The sequence below is a fragment of the Gigantopelta aegis genome, chromosome 6 (genome assembly GCF_016097555.1).
Source record: "Gigantopelta aegis isolate Gae_Host chromosome 6, Gae_host_genome, whole genome shotgun sequence".
In the NCBI taxonomy this organism is placed as follows: Eukaryota; Metazoa; Mollusca; class Gastropoda; order Neomphalida; family Peltospiridae; genus Gigantopelta; species Gigantopelta aegis.
In genome coordinates, this window is record NC_054704.1 from 61,631,711 (window position 1) to 61,655,350 (window position 23,640).

Sequence of the window (23,640 nt, forward strand, 5' to 3'; positions counted from 1 at the left end):
TGTGTTACAGGTTTGTAGATTAACTAAACTTAGAGTTGATTTTCACGGGTTGAAACTAGGGTCTGTCCTTTTAAGACCGGACATAGCCCAGTGGTAAAATACTCACTTGATCCACAGTTGGTGGGAGATCGATCCCCATCGATGGGCCCAATGGGCTATTTCTCGTTCCAGCCAGTGCACCACGACTGGTATATCAAAGCCTGTGGTATGTGCTATCCTGTCTGTGAGTGAGTGCATATAAAAAGATCCCTTACTGTATTAGGAAAGTTGTAGCAAGTCAGAATTAACAAATGTTTAACATCCAATAGCCGATGATTGATTAATCAATGTGCTCTAGTAGTGTTGTTAAACAAAAACAAACTTAAACTGTTATTTCTTCAACTTCTTCTCCAAAACATCTTGTCCAGTTCCAACCAATTTTGTGGTGACCTTTCTTGGCACATGGAGAAACCAATTTGTGAATGTGGTCATTCTGACCCCACTCCAAGGGTGATGTACCAACTAAAAACAAAATGACAAACATTAAGTGTGCAAATTTACGAGTTTTAATTATGTGGTTGGTTTATTAATAATTTCTTATATTTCATCAATTAATCCACTATACACTGCTTTTACATCTGTCCATATCCTCCCCCTCCCGCAACTCATACATAGGTAGCTTTCGGACTGCTTCTCCACTAGACTACAGTACCTAAATATGATTAGTCAGTATTTACTTGTATGTATATGTATATATCAATTCAGGGCTCAGCTGTAATGTCGCTTGTAACATTTGTCAATGACATTAAAAATATAAAAGTAGCAACAAGAATCAATATGGCAATATGTTTTTTAATAGAATATTTTTTGAACACTGAACAACATCATGCCCATCACAGACTGCAAATTGAGCAGTATTTCATTCTTCCGTGAATCCCAGATTTTGGATTCTAAGTACAAATATAACCTGCAACAATCGGGTATGACAAATAAACATTACGGACATATGTGTCGGTCTTCATTAGAAAAAATTGGTTCGAAATTGTCCGTAATTGGATGTGTTATATGGACGACAAACTTAGTTTGGTTAACTACAATTATTAGATGTACATGCAACAAGCAAAGTCAAGAGAAAAGTTGCTAGGAATCAAAGCCTGAAATCATTTGATTTGGGGGTTTTTATGTAATAATAATAAACATTTCATGATACATGTATTAGTAATGACTTGCATAATAAACTAAAATTAAGTTTGTTACTTATACAGTCTTGTTTAAAAAACCTAAAAACCAGTACAAAAGAAGAAAAAGGCCCCATACATATTACAATAGTACTGGTACATGGCAATATAGAAGCATAACCAGTAAACTGTGATGTCTTTCAATAACATTAAACGGAAAACATTGTTACTGTATTTGATACACAGTATTAAACTGTCCACTCACTTCCCTTTGGACACGATACATTTCATAAAAATTTAAAACTGCATTTGACAATCGCTGTTTTTTCCTTAATTCTGCATTGGTTAATATTTATATAAAAACCAATGTTTTCAGTAGATGTGTAGTTCAGAAGACCGTTAAGAGTGCAAACACTCCATAGACAAGAGCACAAGGATAGGCCACGAGAAACTGCTGCTGATCCATGGCCAGCGCCGATACAAACAACTTGGAGGCTGACAAACTACACCATAAGACTGTTATCACTGTGAACACAATTCCCAGGATCCCTCTGCAAGAACAGACATAAAACAAAATATAATGTATACATCACGCTCAGTATAGTAGATTATTATATTAACAAAATACACAGCATACAGTTTACTTCATTGCAACTGTTTCCTTATAATACATGCATGCAGATTCTGGCATTCTATAATTACATTGTACCTTTACATTTTCAGTAATTCAAATCAAACCCAATACTAATGGATTGTGTCCGTATTGTTATTAATTGCTATTACCAATAACTCATGCACACCTTTCTCAGCAAACATTAAATCCTCTTTTAGAACATGTTGGTCTTCCCTGTTCATGTGTAAAATATAGCAGGCATCGAAGTAAGAATAAAGCCTTCATGAGCAGGTTACGATAAATATGGGCCAGGTAATCTATATGACACAACATATTGATGCAGTCTACAACTCCCAATATGATCATCCCTTCATAAACATACTGACATTTTGTTATTCATTCATTTCACTGCTTTTGATGTGGTTAACAGTTGATCCAAATTTAGGTGGTGTTTGTTTTTGTTCAAAATATTTTGTGGAGAAAGATGTACTTTTTTGACATACACGTGGTAACCTCCTGGTAACCCGAATGCCTGTTTTTGACTTATTTCGATGCCTGAAATACATGTAGTATTATTCTGACAAACTTGGTGATTGGAACATTCATGCATTTGTTTTGTCTATAAATAAACACAGCTACATTTTTATGTCAAGAATAGGTTAATAATTTGGCCTTCACTGGTAACTAATGTTTTATGATTCAAGGCAACAGAAACAATTAACACACATAGTTTTTGTTTTAGCATCAGTAGTTTTTGTATTTGAAAAATACTTTTAAAAAAATTAAGAAGAATAATACAATGTTGTTATCTAATGACACAACTAGTGCACACTGATTTCTTAATCATCATGTGTTGAATAACTGTTAATTGTAACATGTAATCTGAGGAAATCCATTACATTTTTCCATATAAGCAGCAAGGGATCTTTTATATGTACTTTCCCAAGACAGGACAGCACATGCATGTACAATGACCTTTGAAACACTGAACGGATATTTACATATTTGTAGTTAAGGTCAAAAGTTTAAATAGTTGACACTACCGATGGCTCATAATTTGACAGGGATGGCTGCAGGCTAGTTAGTGGACAGTACACATTTAGTAAGGACATGTTTTTGTTGCCAGTGAACTTTGAGAATTCACATGTTTTGTAATGACCGATAATAATTTTTTTTTTTTAAATTACTGTTGGAATTTAGCATGACTAAATACGTTTATTGAAGTATATTTTAAGTTTTCATTTTGAAATGAACTTCACACAAAACATTACCAACAATATAAATTTTAAAAGTTATTGTTTTTAACTTTGTAGCATTTCCACCTTTAGTAATAAAAAAAACTTGTATATATTTTTTGTTAAGAGATGGTGGATGTCTCCAGTTATATATGGCTTTATCTCCAACAAACCTGTTCAGTAAAAGATAACAAAAATATTAGAAGAATGTCATTTAATTTTAAATTATAATATATGCCTGGATTCAGCATTGGTATTTTTTAAGATGCTCTGTGGTGCTTAAGTTAAAGCAAAAGTAGGAATAACACTTTTTACTTGTTATTGGGAAAGGATGAATGTACAAAGTACAGAGTAAAATAGTTTTACTTGTTATTGAGAATACAAAGTACAGAGTAAAATAGATTTAAATTATATATGTTGCTCATAGTTCATAATTTTATTAAAGTTAACCTTTAAATTGGTTTTAAATATCCTTCAGATTAAAGTTATATAGTTAAAAGTTAAACAACATACACTGTGTTAACAAAGTAAAAACTATATTATATTTCATTGACATATAGATTCATCCATTCCATACTGGACAAACAGCAAAGAACTCATGGGAAATACAGAATTCTGTGAAAAAGGAGATCACGTATTTGACTGGTGGATGATTATATGCTCTAACTCGTTTATTACAAGTTTTACTCACTGCAAGCAGACTAGTACTTTATGCACTCCTGTTAAATAAAATGAAAATTTAAATTTTCAATTGACAGAACAAGCAGGGTAGAATCACAATTATTCAAAACTGGGAAATTGTACACTCACAGAAAAATGCTATGCAAATCCAGACCGACTCTTCTTGAGTTTCAGTAAGTTCTTGCATGTTATGTAACCAATGGTTACTAGCCTTATGATGTAATGTCTTAAAATATGAATTATTTCGATATGGTTTAGCACTGCTGTCAGCACCAGCTGTTAAGATGATATATATATATATACTTACTGTAATGAAAGAACCACTGATGAAAAAGAAAGAATGACCATGGGTAGAAGACAATATCCAAGAACACTGATGGTGCAGCCTACAGATACACCAGTCATGCTCATAAGATTCAGCAGAGCATACATCGCTAGGCAGCCAACAACTCCAATTCCATAGATGTAACCAAACTGAAGTTTACCAGCCTGAAAAAACAATAACTACATAGCTAATGTTTCTTTAGATTAAATACATTATATTTTTGCTACAAATAATTACAAAAAAGAAACTAAAAATAAATTAATTTGTATGTAGGCTATTTTAAAAAAAATTAAAATATTAAAAGAAAATTCAATAACATTGGTCAAATTATGTCATTGTAATGGTGAAGACAGTGAGTAACAAGAATGATGAAGGGGAGTAGTCACGTGACTTTACAAAACATTACATCTTGGAAGATAGAATTACACTGTTTTGTATGTACATCAGGTTGATATTGAAAACTTTCAGTCACAAAATTTTGAAACATGATATCATTGTATCTGTTGTAAATGCTTAAATTTTATAAATATTCTAGAGATCACATCTTTCAAGTGTTCAAACAATTCCGCAATCTTCTTAGATATGCAATAATATCCAACACCATTTAAAACTAATGTATTTTGTTGACTAAAGTCTAAATAAAACAAGTAACAATAAAATTATACTAAATGTAGTTAAACACATGACAGCACATTTGTTCCTGCATGTGATATGTATATGCAAACAAAAAGAACCGAGTCCATGAACTTGACACCAAGATCTCCTGACCAATTACTTGCACAGGGAACTAACTCTCAATGTTGTGCAGTATGGTGGGTATAGAGATATATTTTGAGTATCTTACAATATCCACACTTCAATGCTATCTCAAGTGATAAGAGCACCTGTACTGGGCATTAGATATTAAGTAGCCAGTGAATACATTAAAGTCAAACAGAAGCAGCACAAATCTCAGGTAATGGGATGAATTTAACAGTCTAGTGTTTGAGCACAACACTAATTCCTAAATAAAATGTTCATCACAAAACCAAACAACCTCGGTGGATCCATTCAAATGATTGGATTTTTTCTCGTTTCAACCAGTTCACCACAACTGGTCAAAGGCCATGGTATGTGCTTCCTGTCTGTGGAAAAATGCATATAAAAGATCCCATGCTGCATTAAAAAAATTAGCAGGTTTCCTGTGATGACTGTGTGTCAAAATTACCAAATGTTGTAGTGCACGCCTGTCCTGGGTGCAGGTGCCGGCTCCTCTGTCCAGGACAGGAAAAGGGTGCTATTGAATTTTGAATACCCCATAGGATTAAGTCAAAAAGGAAAGTAGTGCGCAAGTTCTTGAAGGAATTTTGGCACATTTTTGAATAGTTAATCGAAAGAAAAAAGAAAAACAAAAAAAAGGAGCTACATGTTAATTTGAACTTAGTTTGCTGAGAGTAGCTCATATTGGAATCTAGTCTATTGGTAGCCATTATTGTTGGCCTCCCGTGGTTGCCCCCTTGCTTTTAGCCCTTAAATCTTTTTTTCTTTTTTTCCGGTTCTGTCCTTAAAAGGACATGGCTGATTGGCAGGTGCAACTCATGGGAGACTCGGTTTTAGCAGTTTTTGGAGTTGGGTTGAGGGAGTCATATTTTGTCCAAGTCCCTCTGGTTGCTTTGCAATAGTGTACTTGGAGCGGCTGCCGGTGTTCTTTTGCCCTATGAGGTGCTGGGCCATTATTTTGTGGTTCAGATGCATTGTTATCATTAGTCAATGCATCTTATGTGGTTTGTGTTGTGTATCACTAATTAATTGTTTAGGTTGTACCTATTGACCTACGTTCCTAATCGTATGAAAACAAATCAACTTCACCCAAAGAAAAGAACTTCCCTTTCCCTTGCTTGAGTTTAAAGAAATACAAGGAGAGGGGAAGAATTAGATTAACCTAGCTGGCTATATTTGAAAGAATTTCACCCGTATGTGTTTAAGTGTTGTTTAAAAAAGCACTGGGCTTCACTGAAAAAACTAAACAAACTTGAACCATGTTTATTAGGTTTGAGTCAAGTATTTTGGCAATAGTGTACTGGTAAGATTAATATGTTAGCAAATTTATTATGCAGAGGAGTACTGCACAGCAATAATTGAGAGAGGCACCTTCTTTTTTCTTTCTTTCGATTTTTGTTTTCCCACCCCCTTCAAAGTTCTGAAACTGGTTGTAAATAATATGTCAGCAAATGTCACATGTCATTGACATTGTTTTGCACACACACGTCTTTCATACAGAGAAAAGAGCAGAGGAGAAGAAGAGTGTGAATTAATAACTGGTCACTGTCACCTATATATACCGGCCTTGGTGGCGTTGTGGTTAGGCCATCGGTCTACAGGCTGGTAGGTACTCCAAACCCTGAGTGAGTGCTCCTCAAGGCTCAATACTCAGTGATCCATAACTGGTTCAACAAAGGCCATGGTTGTGCTATCCTGCCTGTGGGAAGCGCAAATAAAAGATCCCTTGCTGCTAATCGGAAAGAGTAGCCCATGTAGTGGTGACAGCGGGTTTCCTCTCAAACTCTGTGTGGTCCTTAACCATATGTCTGATGCCATATAACCGTAAATAAAATGTGTCGAGTGCGTCATTAAATAAAAAATTGATTTCTTTCTTTCTGTCACCTATATACAGATGTCAGGCAGCTTCTTTTTTTTAAATTTAATAAATTAATTTTTTTCAACCACCAAATTTTGTATGTAGTGTACCTGTAAATTCCTCCAAAACCCTTCATCTAGCTCTATTCTGTTTACATGTGAGAATAGGGCCAGTGCTAAAAACAGTCAATTTTGATTTTTTTTATTATTAAATACTGTGTCTAAAATACACAGTTATTTAAATCTTAAATTCAAAAGTGACTGAACTAATGGTCTGTCATATACGATTTAAAAAATATGTATCTTTTAGACACAATATTTGGCAAATGTTTGACTGTGGCCAATTGAAAATCTGTTAGAGTGTTCTCAAGCCCTGTTTCAGGGTTCTAGCTGGAAAATGTGAATTAATAATCATCCTACAAATTTAATAGCCAACAAAGAATACCGTTATTGCATAATATGATATTGGCAATATAATATAAATGGCAATTATTTTGTGTTTTGTGTAACCTACATTTCTTGCTGATAAAGCTCAGTGTTAAATAAACAGTTCCTACCAAGGATGTTTGCAGCAATTTGATAGCCTATAACTGCTAGTTAGAAATTGGGCTAATTCTTTACGCAGTATGTAGGAAATAAATTCTGATAGCCCCCTACAACTTTCAAAAACATTTGTGGGGCACCTGCCCTTGGAAAACATCCTGTATATAAGACAGACGAGTGCCAGGCAATTGCACCATCTACCTTTTTTAATTTGGTAATTTGTTAGACATATTGATAACGGTTGTCATGTTGTCAATAATTCAAAATCAATGTTAATAAAAACAAAATTGCTGTTAGTCGGTGTATATTTGAGGTTACTGGATGCTTACCAACATAAGCGATACACCAAAAGACAAGCAGAAGACTAAAGGTCCAGCTAAGTCTGTGTCCTGCATGATGTCATGGTCAGTCACCTTCAGTGGGTTCAACACAGCTGTAGTCTGAAAAACAGTGATAAACACTTGACATCAGGCATCATGCTTTATTTAGTACATGCTCTTATATAGTCACACACACACACATACACACACACACACACACTTACTCACACACACACTTACTCACCCACACACACACACACTCACACAAACACACACTCTCACACAAACACACACACACACACACAAACACACACTCATACACACTCAATCACACTCAATCACACTCACTCTCACACTCTCTCTCTCACACTCACTCTCACTCACTCACTCACTCACTCACTCACTCACTCTCTCTCTCTCTCTCTCTGTCTCACACACACACACACGCGCTTTGATAACATTTAAGTATGTTATTACCTGTACATAAGTCATATGTCTAACTATTAAAAGTGTTTATAGAAATAGACCTGAAAGCTACATACAAATAACACACATGTATTTGTTTATTATATAAAAGTCATGTTACATACATATTCAATCAAAATAATTTTAAGTGAATAGTAATACTTATTAATCTACATTATTAATTTTGGTGAGGGTGAGAGTTAGGACAAATTGCCAGCCTGTTTTACTTTTAATGTACACTCAAACTCATTATTTACCACTGTAAACAACATTTTACAAATCTAAACATACAGGGAAAAACATTTTGGTGCATTCAAGGTCATAACGACGAAGGACAATCTAATCAACGTTTCCTTGTCCAAGCTTCCAAACAAAAATCAATATTTAGTGCAAGAGTTAAGATGGCTACGCTGTACAGGCATCAGGACTATGACTGCTGCTCTGGCACCAAATGAATAACTGTTCACACAATTATTAACAGTGAGCAACTAGAGGACATAAATCAACAATATCATAAAAATTCCATCAACAATTGTTTCAGCTTCACTACTGTGTAGGTCAATTCCTGTGCCACGGTCCAATCTGACAATACATGTATGTGTACCTGTAACCATGTGTCTGTGGACAATAATGTCCATCACTAAATACAATTTGTTGTTGGAGTTTGCAATAAAATGTAATATTTAATCGCATGTTTCACTGCCACTGACTAAAGTGACCTATTACTACAGACATGATAACTGTTAAAAATGTTGTCTTAAATTATAGAAGAAACTTGTAATTCTGGTTTAGTTTAACCATCAAAAATGGGTAATTTGCAATAACATATAACACAGTAAAATTGATTACCTTCGACAGGTGTGATCACAATTACCAGGTGTAATGATACAGCAGGGGTGCAGAACAAAAAATATTTCACTAGCCCGCTGGACCAGAACCAACTAAAATTTACTAGCCCAACAATTTTATTAGCTTTATCCATACATTTTAAAAATCTTGGTTCCGTTTTAGCAACATAATCATATACTTTGGTGTTCTTTCAGCCAACTGACAATGCTAGGTCCGTTTTCATTTGGAGACGTTTTCACACAGTTCAATTTCACTATAACCTGTTTTTGGAATGTCGCGCTTGCACATTTCTAAACTTGAAAGTCATCTATTGGCAATGCAGTACATGGCTTATTGTGTACTTCATCATCATTCTGAATGGTTTGTTTGAATGGTTTGGAATTGTGGACTAGTTTTGACTTAAACGGTTGTTGGGGCGGGACACAGCCCAGTGGAAAAGTGCTCACTTAAATTGATGTGTGGTTGGTTTAGGATTGATCCCCATCAGTGGGCCCATTGGGCTATTTCTCGTACCAGCCAGTGCACCACGACTGGTATATCAAAGGCCGTGGTATATGCTATCCTGTTTGTGAGATGGTGCATATAAAAGATCCCTTGCTACTAATGGAAAAAAATAGCGGGTTTCTTCTTTAAGACTACATGTCAAAATTACCAAATGTTTGACATCCAATAGCCGATGATTAATAAATCAATGTGCTCAAGTGGTGTCATTAAACAAAACAAACTTTAACAAAATTTAAAATAATTTAACTAACCTAATCTGTACAATGTGAAGTTTCACACCTTTCATAACCTCTTTATTCAGTGTGTGTGTATGTGTGTATGCGTGTGTGTGTGTATGCGTGCATGCATGTGGAGGGGCACAATTACTAGTGGAGTTGGGCAGTGTCTAGTTACAGGGCACAAGCTAGATTTTTATCTTTATTTATATAGAGTTGGACAAAACAAAAACCCCACAAAAATGTACATTTTCATTCATGAGCAGTGGAGGGGCTGAGAAATGATCATTCATTGGTGTAACATACAATATTATTGGACGTTTACATCAAGATTTGACAAACATACAATGTGGTTTAAAGCATTCTTAGTTTTTATTGTAAAATTTGTAACAAAAGACTATTTTAATATAATCCATTACAGATTTTTGAAACAGAATAAATAGAACTTTGGTTTTTGTAAATTATCTGTCATCATGTTAAAAATATAAAGTGTGTGAAGTTAACATCATTTCTATATACAGTGGACTCTGTCCAAACCGGATTCACTTTGGCCCGATAAAATATGCCAGTTTATACAGAGTGCCGGTGTAGACAGAGTTCGTCCAGAGTTACGGTTCTTGCAATATATTCATCAGATAATACTAATGTAAATAAAACGTCATATTAACGAAATGTTTGGACTATGTGTAAGACATATGTGGAAGCAAGATTAAGCAATGGTTGTTTTAGTGTTTGCTGTAAACATGAAAGATATTTGTGTTTCTAAGAAACCAATCAAAATCAAGACAACAAAATACGACAGGTCGTCAGTGAGAAGTGGGCTGGGACACGGGTTCGGATCCGACTTGCACTTTTATCTTTGCTTGCTGAAACCACTGGTGTAGCAATCCATTCAAAAAAATTTACTTGCTGTTGGCTATTTGTTAACTCTACCGAAACATTGTCCTCATACAATTGCCGGTAATGGTCACTACACATTTTAGTATATCTGATACTGTCTGTCTTCAGATCTTGAATTGCAAAGCTAAATCTTTCTGTTTACACTGAACATTTGATGAAAATTCATCAATTTATTTCACTTTATATTCTAAGGAAAGTTCTATATGTTGCTGGTTTTTTTGTCACTCCACCATTGTAAATTCAGTAAAAAAATACAAGATGGAAGCATCTTTCATATTTATGCAGGCACTATTTTTTTTAAAGCAATAGATCAATATGATACAATGGAGGTATTTGCTACCTACACCCATTTCAACAGGTGTGGTTCATTGATTATTAAGCGTGATTATTTCCTAACACTTTGGTGTCCTAATTACTGGGGAACTGCCGTCATTGTTTTAAAGGTGATCACTGGCAGACACTAGAGGGAAGATCACATGCCGGTGTAAACAGAGCTAATTACTACTTAATCCGTTAATTTGTTCTTGAATTTGCATTTGAAGTCTGGAATAGACAGCATCCAGAATAGGCAGAGTTTTGCTTGTAATAAATTAATGGTAGCTGGAAGGGACTTTAAAACTGTGCCAGTTTACACAGATGCCGGTTTGGACAGAGTCCACTGTACATGTATGGATAATGTAAATAGAAGGTTTTTAAATAAACAAAAAAGCTGAGGTAGCAAATAGAATAACAAACTTGGTTTATATATTAACAAACTTGATTTATAGATTTTGACGCAAACCATATAATATAAATTGTGTATAGATTTTAATATGAACAAAAACAGACTTGGAATACCTAATAAAGCACAATTAAAAAAATAAAAGCTATTGGATTACTGGGGGGGGGGGGGATGGCCCTCCCAATAAAAGTATAGGGGGGCCAGAGCCCACCTGCCCCCCCCCCCCTGCTCCCACCCTGCCACCTATGAAACTAACCTTTCAGTCACTGAGACAGGCTTATAAAAAAAAACCCCAAAAGCATACAAATCGAGAGTACAACTTGTTTCTTGCTAAACAATTCATTTACCTCACATTTATCTGTAGCTTTCATTTCAGTTTGCAGGAGACTGGACATCAGTACACTGTTTGCAGTTCACAATTTTCGAAAAGCAATTTTTGGTCGAATATTTCAATTTTAGGAATGCCAGAAAATACTCATTATCTGGTATATCAGAAGCAGGTGAATATTAGGAGAACTTCTGGAGGGTGCTGACTGATAGGGCAATGTATGCAGGTCGGGAATACTAAAATTAGAGCCATTTACCTGAAGGTGACCATGCTGTTGGCTGCCACTCTTTTTGTGTGTTTAATGAGTCAGATTTTCTCATGACTCCAACTATATATACTACTCAAAAGAATTTAAGGGTCAGACGATATTTTCGACATTATTTTCTGAATGTCAATTATATTAGCTAGACCATAATGTCACGCATGGTATTGTTCCATTTTGACGAAAGTGGGTCTAAGCAACCCATAAATGAATTAAAATCCACTGTCATTGACACTGTCGACTAGTTCTAATGGTGAAAACATGCTTACATTTGCACGTAAATTAGGGCGAAAGCGAAAGGTCTGCTAAGTGCCCATAACTTGCTTTTTCACAAAGCGCTTCATTTGCACGCTTTGCATGTGTATTCCATATTCTCAATGCTGAATTTCCGTATAATTGGAGCTTGCGTTCGTGTACGGTGCACACTCCAAATTCGACAATGGTACGACTTCAACTGACTATCGAAGATCGAGGAAGGGCTATTGCTTGGCTTCAGGATGGTAATACGCAAAGAGATGTTGCTCTGAGACTTGGTGTCAGTCAGAGTGTCGTTGGCCGACTGTGGCAACGGTACCAAGCAACGAATTCTGTTCGAAATCGTCCACGTTCGGGAAGACCCCGAAGCACTACAAATAGAGAGGACCGCTACATCACCAATATGGCTCTACGTCAATGCACAACCACTGCCCGCCGATTACGTGACAATCTGCGGACTGCGACTGGATCTCGAGTGTCTGATCAAACCATACGCAATCGTCCGAGAGCCAATAATCTACGCTGTCGTCGCCAGGCTGTTCGACCACCACTCCTACCACGTCACAGAACGGCCAGACGTCACTGGTGCACACTTCATCTGCGGTGGCAACGTGTTCAGTGGGGTTGAGTGATGTTCACTGATGAGTCCAGGTTTAGTCTCCAGTTCAACGATGGTCGGGTTCGTGTCTACAGACGTCCTGGGGAGCGCTTCGCTGATGTTAACGTTAGACAACATCACTGGTTCGGTGGTGGCAGCGTCATGGTGTGGGGTGGCATCTCTATCCACCACAGGACCCCCCTCTATGTGGTGGATGGCAATTTGAATGGAATCCGCTATCTGAATGAGATTATCCGGCCGTTGGTTCTCCCAGGCCTTCAGCAGATTGGCAGCAGGGCAGTTCTGCAGGATGACAATGCCAGACCCCACCGCGCCAGGGTGGTAACGGACTTTCTCAGACAACAAGGTATCGCCAGGATGGATTGGCCAGCATATTCGCCTGACTTGGCCCAATAGAGCACGCCTGGGACGAATTAGGCAGGAGAGTTCGGGATAACCATGCCCCTCCGGCCAACCTTCATGATCTGGGTCAACTTCTTATGGCAGAGTGGCAGGCCGTTCCCCAAGAGTTCTTAAGACGTCTGATCAACAGCATGAGGCAACGATGTGTCAAGTGTATTCGCGCCAGGGGTGGATTCACACACTATTAAATGAATGTTCTAATGTGTAAAATCCATGTTTGACAACCTTCAACTTTGACAGCATGTCATGTGACTTTCTTGTATACAGTGACGTTTATTTGTGTTTTTTTGTAAATATGGAACAATAAATTAAATTTTTGGTGTAGTTTACATCATCAATCTAATACACTCTGAAACTTATTTGGTTATACATTTTTGACCCTTAAATTCTTTTGAGTAGTATATTTGTATTAAATATGCCAACATAATTTCTCCTATTTTATAAGCCTTTACATGTACCGGTAGATTGTCTTAAGTGATCTCCCATATATAACAAACATTACAAAAACACATTCTTATTAAATATTCTATCAGCTTAACAAAATCTTAAACTTTTATATCTGTCCAAATGTCATGATTACATAATCTATTCCACATGACTGGAATGGATGCAGCATTCTAGAGGAACTAATTAAATACATGTATTAACAGCTAAAACTACATCTAAGATGCCGTCTTTCATCAAAAACATTTCTTCAAAAACTCTATAATGTCTTTGTGATGAAAGAAACATTGCTAACAGCTGCTACAGAAATTTGAAGCAAAAAACTTTTAAAATCTGGAGCAACTGACTTTGCCAGCTGTGTTTTGTTTTTGGATTAAATTTCACAAAGACAAAAAACTATTACACTCCAGTTTTGGCTTACAAGTCATGACATAAAACAATTTAAAAAATATATATATCAGTTTGTTAAAAAAAATACTTCATATCTTGTTTTCAGCGAATAATAATTTTAAATAGTACATTAAGCCATCCATTAATATAAACTTTGGTTTTATATTGCAGACTTATAAAAACAAAAGAAAGCAAATAAACATAATAAAACCAAAATAAAAGACAACTTAAAAATTACTAATAATATTTCCAATAGAAAATTGAAATAATTTTACTATATTCTGAGCATAAATAGTTCTTGGGCTTGCATATTACAGCTGCAATCCTAAGAAATGTTTTTATCATGTAATTGTTTAGGAAAGATCATACGTATTCATTGTCTTACATACCATTATCCAACATCCTTTGTCTATAATTACTGATGAACTCAAGTTATATTTTGAATACCTACATGTATTTGTATGATTCTGGATCTTCATGGTTGTACTGTAACCACACTAAATTTTGTATTTGCAACATGTTCTACAATATAATGAATAAATTGTCTATCAGGAAGTTCCAAGTTTTCAACATTTTGAAAGTTCCCGTCATCTAATGCTGTTTTTTGGATGTCCCAACCATTGGTCATCGTCATCCCATGTTATGATCAAAGCATACGAGGAACCTTCATACATTCATTAATTTAAAAAAAAATCTGAATCATACACAACAAACATTAAAAACATTATTGACCATTCTTAATTCATGTTATGTCCATAATTTACCCCAAAAAAAAGGTTTTTAAAATAAGTTTTAAAATATCTTGTCAAACCTGCAATGAATAATACTATCAGTTAATCACTGCAAAGTTGAATTTTTTAAAATACAGAATGTGGTAAGGATATGGATATTTTGAATGCCCCTTGGTATAACTGTAATTTTAAAGGTTTTTAAGTTCTGTCAGGATGATTCAATCACATTAAAATTAAATGTTATAGTGTAAAATTTACTACCAGTATCGAGGATAAGATGGTATGTATTAAAACAATTCTGGAAGTAAATGATTAATAATCAGATGATAAATTCAGACATTTTTCAGAGGATTGACTTTAGACTTGAACACAAATAAGTAGGAGACCATGAATAAAGCTGGCTGAAATCCTATCATCTACTTCACCCAAGAGACCGATTTAGATGGAAATGATAGCAACAGATCCTGTTGTGTGCTCTCATGCCCTACTTTGTAATTACCATATGTTAAACACAAAACAGCTTCTACAATGTAGATGGACAATTCCATTCCCTTTTCTTGATAATAATCATCAATTATCTCTCTCTCTCACACACACACACACACACACACACACACACACACACACACACACACACACACACACACACACACACACACAATGTCAATATGTCAGTTACCAACATTTAAGACAAGTACAAAAACGTACCATGGAGTATCAACAATTATGTCACTGATAGGATACTGAAGAAAGAAGCTCAAACTGGGAGGATCTGTTGAAGTTCATCAGATAACACTAGTTCAAACATGTTTACAGAGTATTTCCTAATCATATTGTGTTGTATTATACAATTGGTGGGTATTAATTATAGTTTAACATAGAGCCATTTTATCTTCTGCTCTTTTTATTAATTATTGAAAACATGTCGAAGCACAAATTATACACAGCACAAATAAATTTACACCTTAAAAATAATAGAATGCGATTGAACTTAACACAATTGTTATGCAATGCAATGTACTTTCAAAATTCTAGTCCTATAAATAGGTAGAGTGGTTTTTATTTTGAAGACTGTCATGTGGAACGAACATGTTAAGAATAACGGAGTGAAGGTTCATCAAGTATACTACACATGGTATAACTTAAATATTAAATATACCAGAGCTACATACACATTAAATCAGTTAACTAGCATGGCTGTATTGTGCTTCTCAACTCTCAGTTATTATAAACTTCCATTTAGAGCAAGTAAAAAGAAAACACATATACTTTTTGTAAACATCAAACTATCATTGTATCAACATATTTGCAAGGGTGTAAAAGTTCTGATTTAAAATGAGAAATTAATTAACTTTTATTTTTTAATATTAAATCAATTTGGTTATTCTCATGTAAACTATAAATCACTAAGGCAACTTCAAAGCACTTAATTATTTAGTTTGTGTATAGCAAATACTGGCACAAGTTCTGTGCACAAAATTATAAGATAAATAATGATACCTCTTTATGAAAAAAACAAATCTTGGGATGGGTAATCAATGAGTGCTAGAGGGAGGCATACTACAAAAAAAATTCTAACTCTAATGTTTTATCTAATGTCCATTCTAAAGCATTAGTAAAAAGTAAGTTTTCCAGGGAAAATGTACTGTATTTGCTACTTGACTTCTATTAATTTGAATAACCATTACACTTCAAAAAGTTGTTTTTTTAAATTCAAACTTCACACTCCTACCCACCCACAAAAAGCCAACAAAAAACACAACCCTGAAATATATCATATTAAATTATTTTCTGAATACAAATAGAGAAACTGGTTCTTTAAAAGCTATTTTAGTCGGTCTGTGCAGATGTGGAGAAAATGAGACTACTGTGAGAATGATCTCAAAGTGTGTTGAAATGTAGAAAAAGCCCATAGTAAAGTGCAGGTACATGTACATGTATCTGGCTTGTGCTGGAAGTGCTGCAGGTACCCAGCAATGACCTACAGGTTCACAGACAGATGTTCTGGTCGGTCTGTCTGGCGCATCATTCATTCAGCACACCACTTGGCAGGTTTATAAACCAGAAACGAATGAGGCAAGCAAAGATTGCCCTGATGGCAAGACAGCTTGATTTTTTAGTGTAAAAATATCAGCCATCACTGACATTTTGTGAAAGAAAACAGAAGATTTGTAGACAAAGAAAATACTATAACATTGACACTTACATCTTCAAGTGACTGACTACAAAATGGTAATGTGGTATGTATAAGCATACTTCTATAAAAATGTATATGCTATTTTTTTTTTTTAGTTAACAAACTAATTATTATGTGCTAAAACATAATTGTGCAATAAAATGCTGTGCTGCAAAAACTTCAGTTAAACTTGAGTTACACATGTTTTATTACTAACAAAAAGAAATAAAAACATGTTTTAAATGGATAGAATCTCTGTTTACACAGGTTAGAGATAACCAACTATTTATATAATGAATTTAACTCCTTGTATAAAGTATATGAAACTGTCAAATTCAGTCCCCATTGTACATACTAAACAAAATGTTTACTTAAAATTACTAAAGATACCATCTGCAAATATTCCACCGTAACTTTTTAAACAAAACAAAAGTCATAACAGCAAAATCTGTACTTTTTTTTGCTCATAAATTAACATGCAAGTCTTTGTTCCTTTGAAATTAATTTAAAAGTTTCAGGGTTTGTGAAGACATGTAAATCATGATTCTTGACTCGTAATTTTGACTACACTGATTTTCACTTTTTTGAACTTAGGGTCAATACTGACTTCCTCTAAGACTATATGTCAATTACCAAATGTTTGACATCCAATAGCTGATGATTAATTAATCAATGTGTTCTAGTGGTGTTATTAAATAAAACTAACAATGTCAGTACAGAATCCTAAAGCCAGTTTAGAAATGACTTAATTATGAAATCAATTTGATTATGAAATAGTAAATCATTGATTGGCAACATACTGAAAAATTATTTCTCAAAATGTACATTTGTACATGTAGAATAATTTTTCACCAATCAGTTCAAACTGAAAAATATACACATATTGCTAATTTTTATAAGTATGTATTGTTGGCTTGAAGTTTTATTGGGTCCCACAAAAAGTTAGTTTGTTTTGTTAAATGACACCACTAGGGTACACAGATTTATTAATCAACGGCTATTGGATGTTAAACATTTTGTAAATTTTTACTAAGTGTTAAGAGGAAACCTGCTACATGTTTCCATTGGATCTGTTAGGTGTACTTTCCCACAGGCAGATGTTTGATATCCAATAGCTGATGATAAATAAATCAATGTGCTCTAGTGGTGTTGTTAAACAAAACTAACTTTAACGTGTTGTGGGACCCAAATTAAAAATTAAGCAGCAATGAATATGGAATCACCTGCATTCTTTTACACTGATGATAAACAGAACCTTTGTTTCTTGTGTATGAACCAAATGTGGCATGGATCAGTTCAGGCACAAAAACAAATAGAACAGACACGGCTTCCCAAACAAACTACAGCCACTGTTATAAATGCAAAAATAATTTTGCCCATGCATTTTATACAACATGAGAAGCAGGATGTAATTCATTTGGCATATCACTTCTGAAAATTATTGTGCCGAATTTACAAAGCCTGTTTATGTCTTATATAGCTAAATACATTTACAATGCTTAAACACATGTGCTCAAGAAAAACAGGCTTCGTAAATTCAGCCTATTAAGTCAGTATACAATTTGTCTTGAAAAACAAGGAAAACTTACTATTTTTTAGTGGTAATCACAAGTTGTAGAAAATACTAACCTACACCTAAAACTATTTGCAAATGTATAATATGGGATCAATGTAATGTGTTTCATTCCCTGAAATCTTCAGTTATTATATATAATAATGAAAAAAATAAGAAGAAGAAATTGACAAAAGAGGTAGGTGACACAGTGTGCGATTTTCATACTGGTGTGGACTGCATGTGTGCATCAGTAAATTAATTATTTACCATTTTATTCACACTTTTAACACCATAATAACTTGTATTTAAATAAAAAATTTTTTAAATAGCAGCATGTGTCAGTGTGAACTATGTCCCACTTCAATCACCATATGATCACATCTGGTATAGTATCTGGTATAATGTTGATCTACAGTCAGATTTTCTTTTTAAAATGGAACTCCAATGACTTTGATATCAATGTACAATCTTTAAATGAGGTTGTCTTATCCGATGCTGGTTGTTAGATAAGTATGCCGGTACATGTATGTTTGTGTTTTGATCTGGTACTCAAACAAAGATTATTTGCAATCTGAATATGAATAAAATTTGCAAGATGGATAGTGAAGAAATATTTAAACAAAATCTGTTCAAAACGTATAGCAACAAATGGGTTCTAATACCTAAAGATGAGTACAATAAACTTGTCAATGAATTACTCAAAGCCCCTTAAACATCAAAGAAACCCCCTCACCAGTATGTTGCAACTGGGCTGGTGCAAAGAGGTGTCAAACCATTCTGCATAAATGTTTTAGGGCACACTTGATGTGCACTTCACATTGTCAATCTGGTCTTCCATGCCAAAACAAGAACTGTTGTTGAACATTATAATAATAATAATTTAATTTGTCTAGACACACTAAAAAGATGTGCCTCTTTTATTAAGATCACAGGGTATTGTGTGTTAACCACACGGACACCCCTCTAATCGTAATCGATCAGCCATCCTACTTTATTACTGTAAGTAATTCTGTAAAACTTTTGATTAAGTAGACTTTCCCATCTAAAATCACAAAACTGACCAATTACGTAGTCCCAAAGAAAAGAAAATTATCACTTGGGTATCGTGAGTGGTCGTTTTTGCTCAAAGGTAGCATACCAATAGGCCTAATAATATGCATTTTTTTCTTTGGATTTAAAAAGAAAGAAAAATACTATAACTCCATTTCATTCTATTGATGCAAACTGAAATATATTTAGTTAAATAGTTTATTATACTATCAAGTCATTTATGTTGTTTTACAAGTCAGGTTGATGAAAGTGAAGCGCCTTGTCGTAAATTAGAGCATTTGTTTACACTGTGCATAAAGCAGATGGACAGAGCTGATGTCACTTCGTCCCAAGCTATACCACCGGACGTCACAAAAACAAAACAAAATGGCTGCCCCCAGTTAGCAGGAATAATCATGATTTTTTATTAACTCTAAAATTACGCGTTTTTCATTTGTTAAATTGTCAGTATGTGTTGGTGGTCCGGGTATGCATCTTTCCAACACATAAATCTCTTGTTTGAGTTTACTCTTCCTTTAATTGGCCTTTGGGCATTTACAAAATATATAACAATTAAATAAAATATAATGATATACAAACATAAAAATAAAATTACTATTCATTAACTATATGTACTAATAATTTTGTTTGACTAGACATCTAAAATATAATCACCCAAAAATACTATCAAAATTTATAAATACCTGAGTTAGTATGGTTATTATTTCTTTTATTACCACACCTATCAAAACAAAACATAATCACATTTAAGAACATTGGAGTACACTAATGATAATGTTATGATTAAATATATGTTGAGATATTTATGTTATCTGCTTTGAGTAGACTTATTGAGACAAGGTGGGCCAAGCTTATAACCCTATTTTATTTGAAGGTAAAAAGTGTTACAAAGAAGGAAATGTTTTTTACAATATTTTAGAAAATACCCTGGTATGTTCAAAGTCATTGATTTGTACACATATTCAGGGATTATGCATGTTCCCTGTAACATACATATACGTATATACATGGACAAGGAGTAATTCTCATGAAAAGTTATTGAAAGACACTTTTTATTAGAGAATCTGCACATCTCATTACCATGTGATTATTGGAAAGTGTCCAAACTGTTGATCTCTGTATACAGAGAAATTAGCCATCCTACTGCCAGACATACAAAAGAGGATCTTTCTGAACAGCACATGCATGTGATCAGAGAAACAGACACCAGCAGAGTTTGCTGCATGGTTCACAAATAAATACATTTGTGTAAATGTTTTAAGATACCTCTGCTATTTATTCCATTATATAGCCATTCCATATGTACATGCCAGTTAAAGTATCTTCTGGTCTGTAATCATATTGCAATTTAGACATGCTCAATTCTGGAACAGTCCTTATCAAACATGAAAGCCAATAGAATGAAGAGTTGAAAGCAATGAGAAAAACTTTTAACCATGTTTTCAAATAACCTTGACCTTTCTTTGAGGTCAGATTTGGGGGTCTTTAGGGGTATTCAGTTGAAATTACTTACTGAACACTTAAACCAAATATGAAAGTTTTAACGAAACTTCAACCTGACTTTAAACAGAAGGAAATCATCATTCTACAGGCTGCAATACGCCCCTAAAAGTAGGTTTCTCCAAGACAAAATCTTATCAAAATTATATTCAAGTTATGGTAAATTTATATAAATAAAATTGACTGGATTTGTGGTTCTAGAAATAAACAAGCATTTTGAGAGTACTGCTAAAGCAATATCGCGCCCAACAATTTTTTGTATCTCCTAAATTCACGGGCCATAACTCTGAAAAGTGGGTAAATTACCACAAAATTTCAACTTGATCTGTAAAGCTATATACAAATGATAAAGCTATATACAAAATTTCATCTTGATATCTTCAAGCATTGCAAAAATCCGGAAAACAAATTTTCACATCTCCTAAGCTCAAGGGCCATAACTCCATTAAAAATCGCCATGAAAGTCAAACTTGATCTGTAACAGTACGTGATAAACATATACACAAAATTTCAGCTCAATATCTAACGGTCTTCTGAAAAAAAAGGTGCAAGGGCCATAACTCAGTTAAAAATGGGTCATACGTGATCTGTAACAGTACATGATGAAACTATACACAAAATTTCAGCTCAATATCTCAAAGCCTTCTGTATGATCTTTCAGCATTATTTTTAGTAAGTATATTTTAAATTTAATTATAAGGATTATCTGTTATTTCTTTTATGTTCATTGGGGTATGAACCACACAAAAATAATTTGCAAACTTATGTGTGCACTGTTTGCAGATGATTTTGTTTTTGTTCACACCCCAAAGAACATAAGAGAAATAACAAACAATCCTTAATAATTATAAATATAACTTAAAATTACATCATGTCGTTTAAGAAATGGTAAGCTGTGGAAAAACAACAAATGGACGACAACAAATTTAAAGACACTGAAAAGCTTTAAAACAATGTGTGAAGCAAGCTTGCACTGTTTTCTGTGCAAATGCAGGAAAAACTATTTTATTGACAACAAACATGGACCTAGGCTAAGATTCATAAATCTGTACATGTAGCTTCACTTAAATGTTCTCTGGGTTGGAGCCAGCTGTGGTTCTTTAAATATGTAAACAGAATAACAATAACAGTATATAGACCAACTGACCTGACAGCAGTTTTTTCAGAGTTCTTGTACAGTACACATAGATTTAATAACTGAATAATAAACTTAACCAACATTTAAAAAAAGAAGAGAGTAGTTTTTATAATCTCCATTAACTTTTCATCATATCTTAAAGGTGGCTACAACAGCTCTAATTAGAAGGTACCACTTGTAATATGTCAGCACAATGAAGTAATTAATTTAATATACATGTAATTAAATGCCTTTCAGTATGTTATTTTCAACATTCATAAATTTCTTGGCAAAACTCTGCTGTGTGGATACCCATTTTCTAACAGAACTCTATGGTATTGGTACAGCATAAAATATTAGCAAATTTAGCTAGACCTTACAATATGCAAATATTTCATAATGCTAAATTTTAAAACATATTTTTAAAAAACTAACAAAAAACTAAAACATAACTATTTATTACTTACTAATATAATTATGCATTAATTAACAGCATACAATTTACTTCAAATTAAGACCTCTGATAGGCAGATTGTTATTCCTTGTAACAGGCTGGCTCACTGTTGATCAATGATAATCCCTGTACATTTTGTCATTGTGTTGTCAGTAATTAACTGAATATACATCATGCTGTTAATGACACAATAAGTGTAACAGATAACGATAGTTTGTATTTTCTATCAAATTTAAGCAGCTTCATTTTGATGTTTGTGGATATTTAGAACTGGAAAGCATTCAATGGTATTCTTTTAGCTACAATTTAAGCTTCTGTTTTTTTCTCTACAAATGTCTGGAATGCAGACCTTGGTAAAGGTTTTTTCCAATAATATATCATTTATTTGGATTTTGCTAATTTTTTATACTGCTAATATGTTATAATTTTCAGTACTAAAGAAAATAGTAATGAAGTTCTTTTTTTTATATATATATACTGTGTACATGTAACAAAACTGTTACAATGAAAGAACATAAGCATTCATCAACAATACTTGGTACATGTAGCTCTGTTGGGGAGTTATGTGTCAAGAAATGTGAACAGGGAGTTCCAATCCAGACTTCACTGTTTAATTAAGGGAGCTATCACTCTGGCTCCCTATCACTCCAAATAGACTACTTCAAAGAAAGTATTTTAGCTCCCTTTATAGCATGTGAATTTTTTGTTTAAGTACTATACAAACACACAACAAACCACAATAACTATAACTACTATACACTGAGAATCCAGAAGTAGTAGACATGCCAATTTTCTTGAAGAAAAATATGGACTGCTGTAATTAATACACAAAGTTCATTAAAATATTTACTCTTTGTTTCATTTGAAAAAAAGAAATATCAATGCATGTATTAAATAATATTAACTATATTGCAATACATATTGCAATATGGGTTTGCTACATCACAACATATCGCAATACAGTTTTGACCATTACTCCACTCAAGTTTATTTTTTCATGGCATGGTCTTCAAATCTTACAAAAAGAAAAAAGCAACGACTTCTGCCTCAAAATCTGACTCTAATACTTCATTTTCTTGGAATGCCTGAGACCCTGAATTTCAGCTGCAAATTGTTATATGCGCAATAAAAGCTACTGTATTCACACATGGCTTTCACAACACTTAATATTGATTTTATGCAACTGGGCCCAGGTCACGTGACTGTTCCCAGC

General features: G+C 34.0%; 1 protein-coding gene across 3 annotated transcripts in view; it reads right to left on the minus strand.

Moving 5' to 3' along the window:
• Positions 1–815: 815 nt before the first annotated feature.
• The window catches only part of LOC121376302 (protein YIPF5-like), a 71,428-nt gene continuing 48,603 nt past the window's right edge, over positions 816–23,640 (minus strand). For all 3 annotated transcript variants that reach the window (XM_041504140.1, XM_041504139.1, XM_041504141.1), the window contains exons 5-7: positions 7,500–7,610; positions 3,994–4,175; positions 816–1,708 (exon numbers count right to left, since the gene is read on the minus strand). In XM_041504140.1, the coding sequence (XP_041360074.1) occupies positions 1,546–1,708; positions 3,994–4,175; positions 7,500–7,610 (456 nt within the window). In that variant the 3' untranslated portion in view covers positions 816–1,545. The remainder of the gene's footprint in view (positions 1,709–3,993; positions 4,176–7,499; positions 7,611–23,640) is intronic.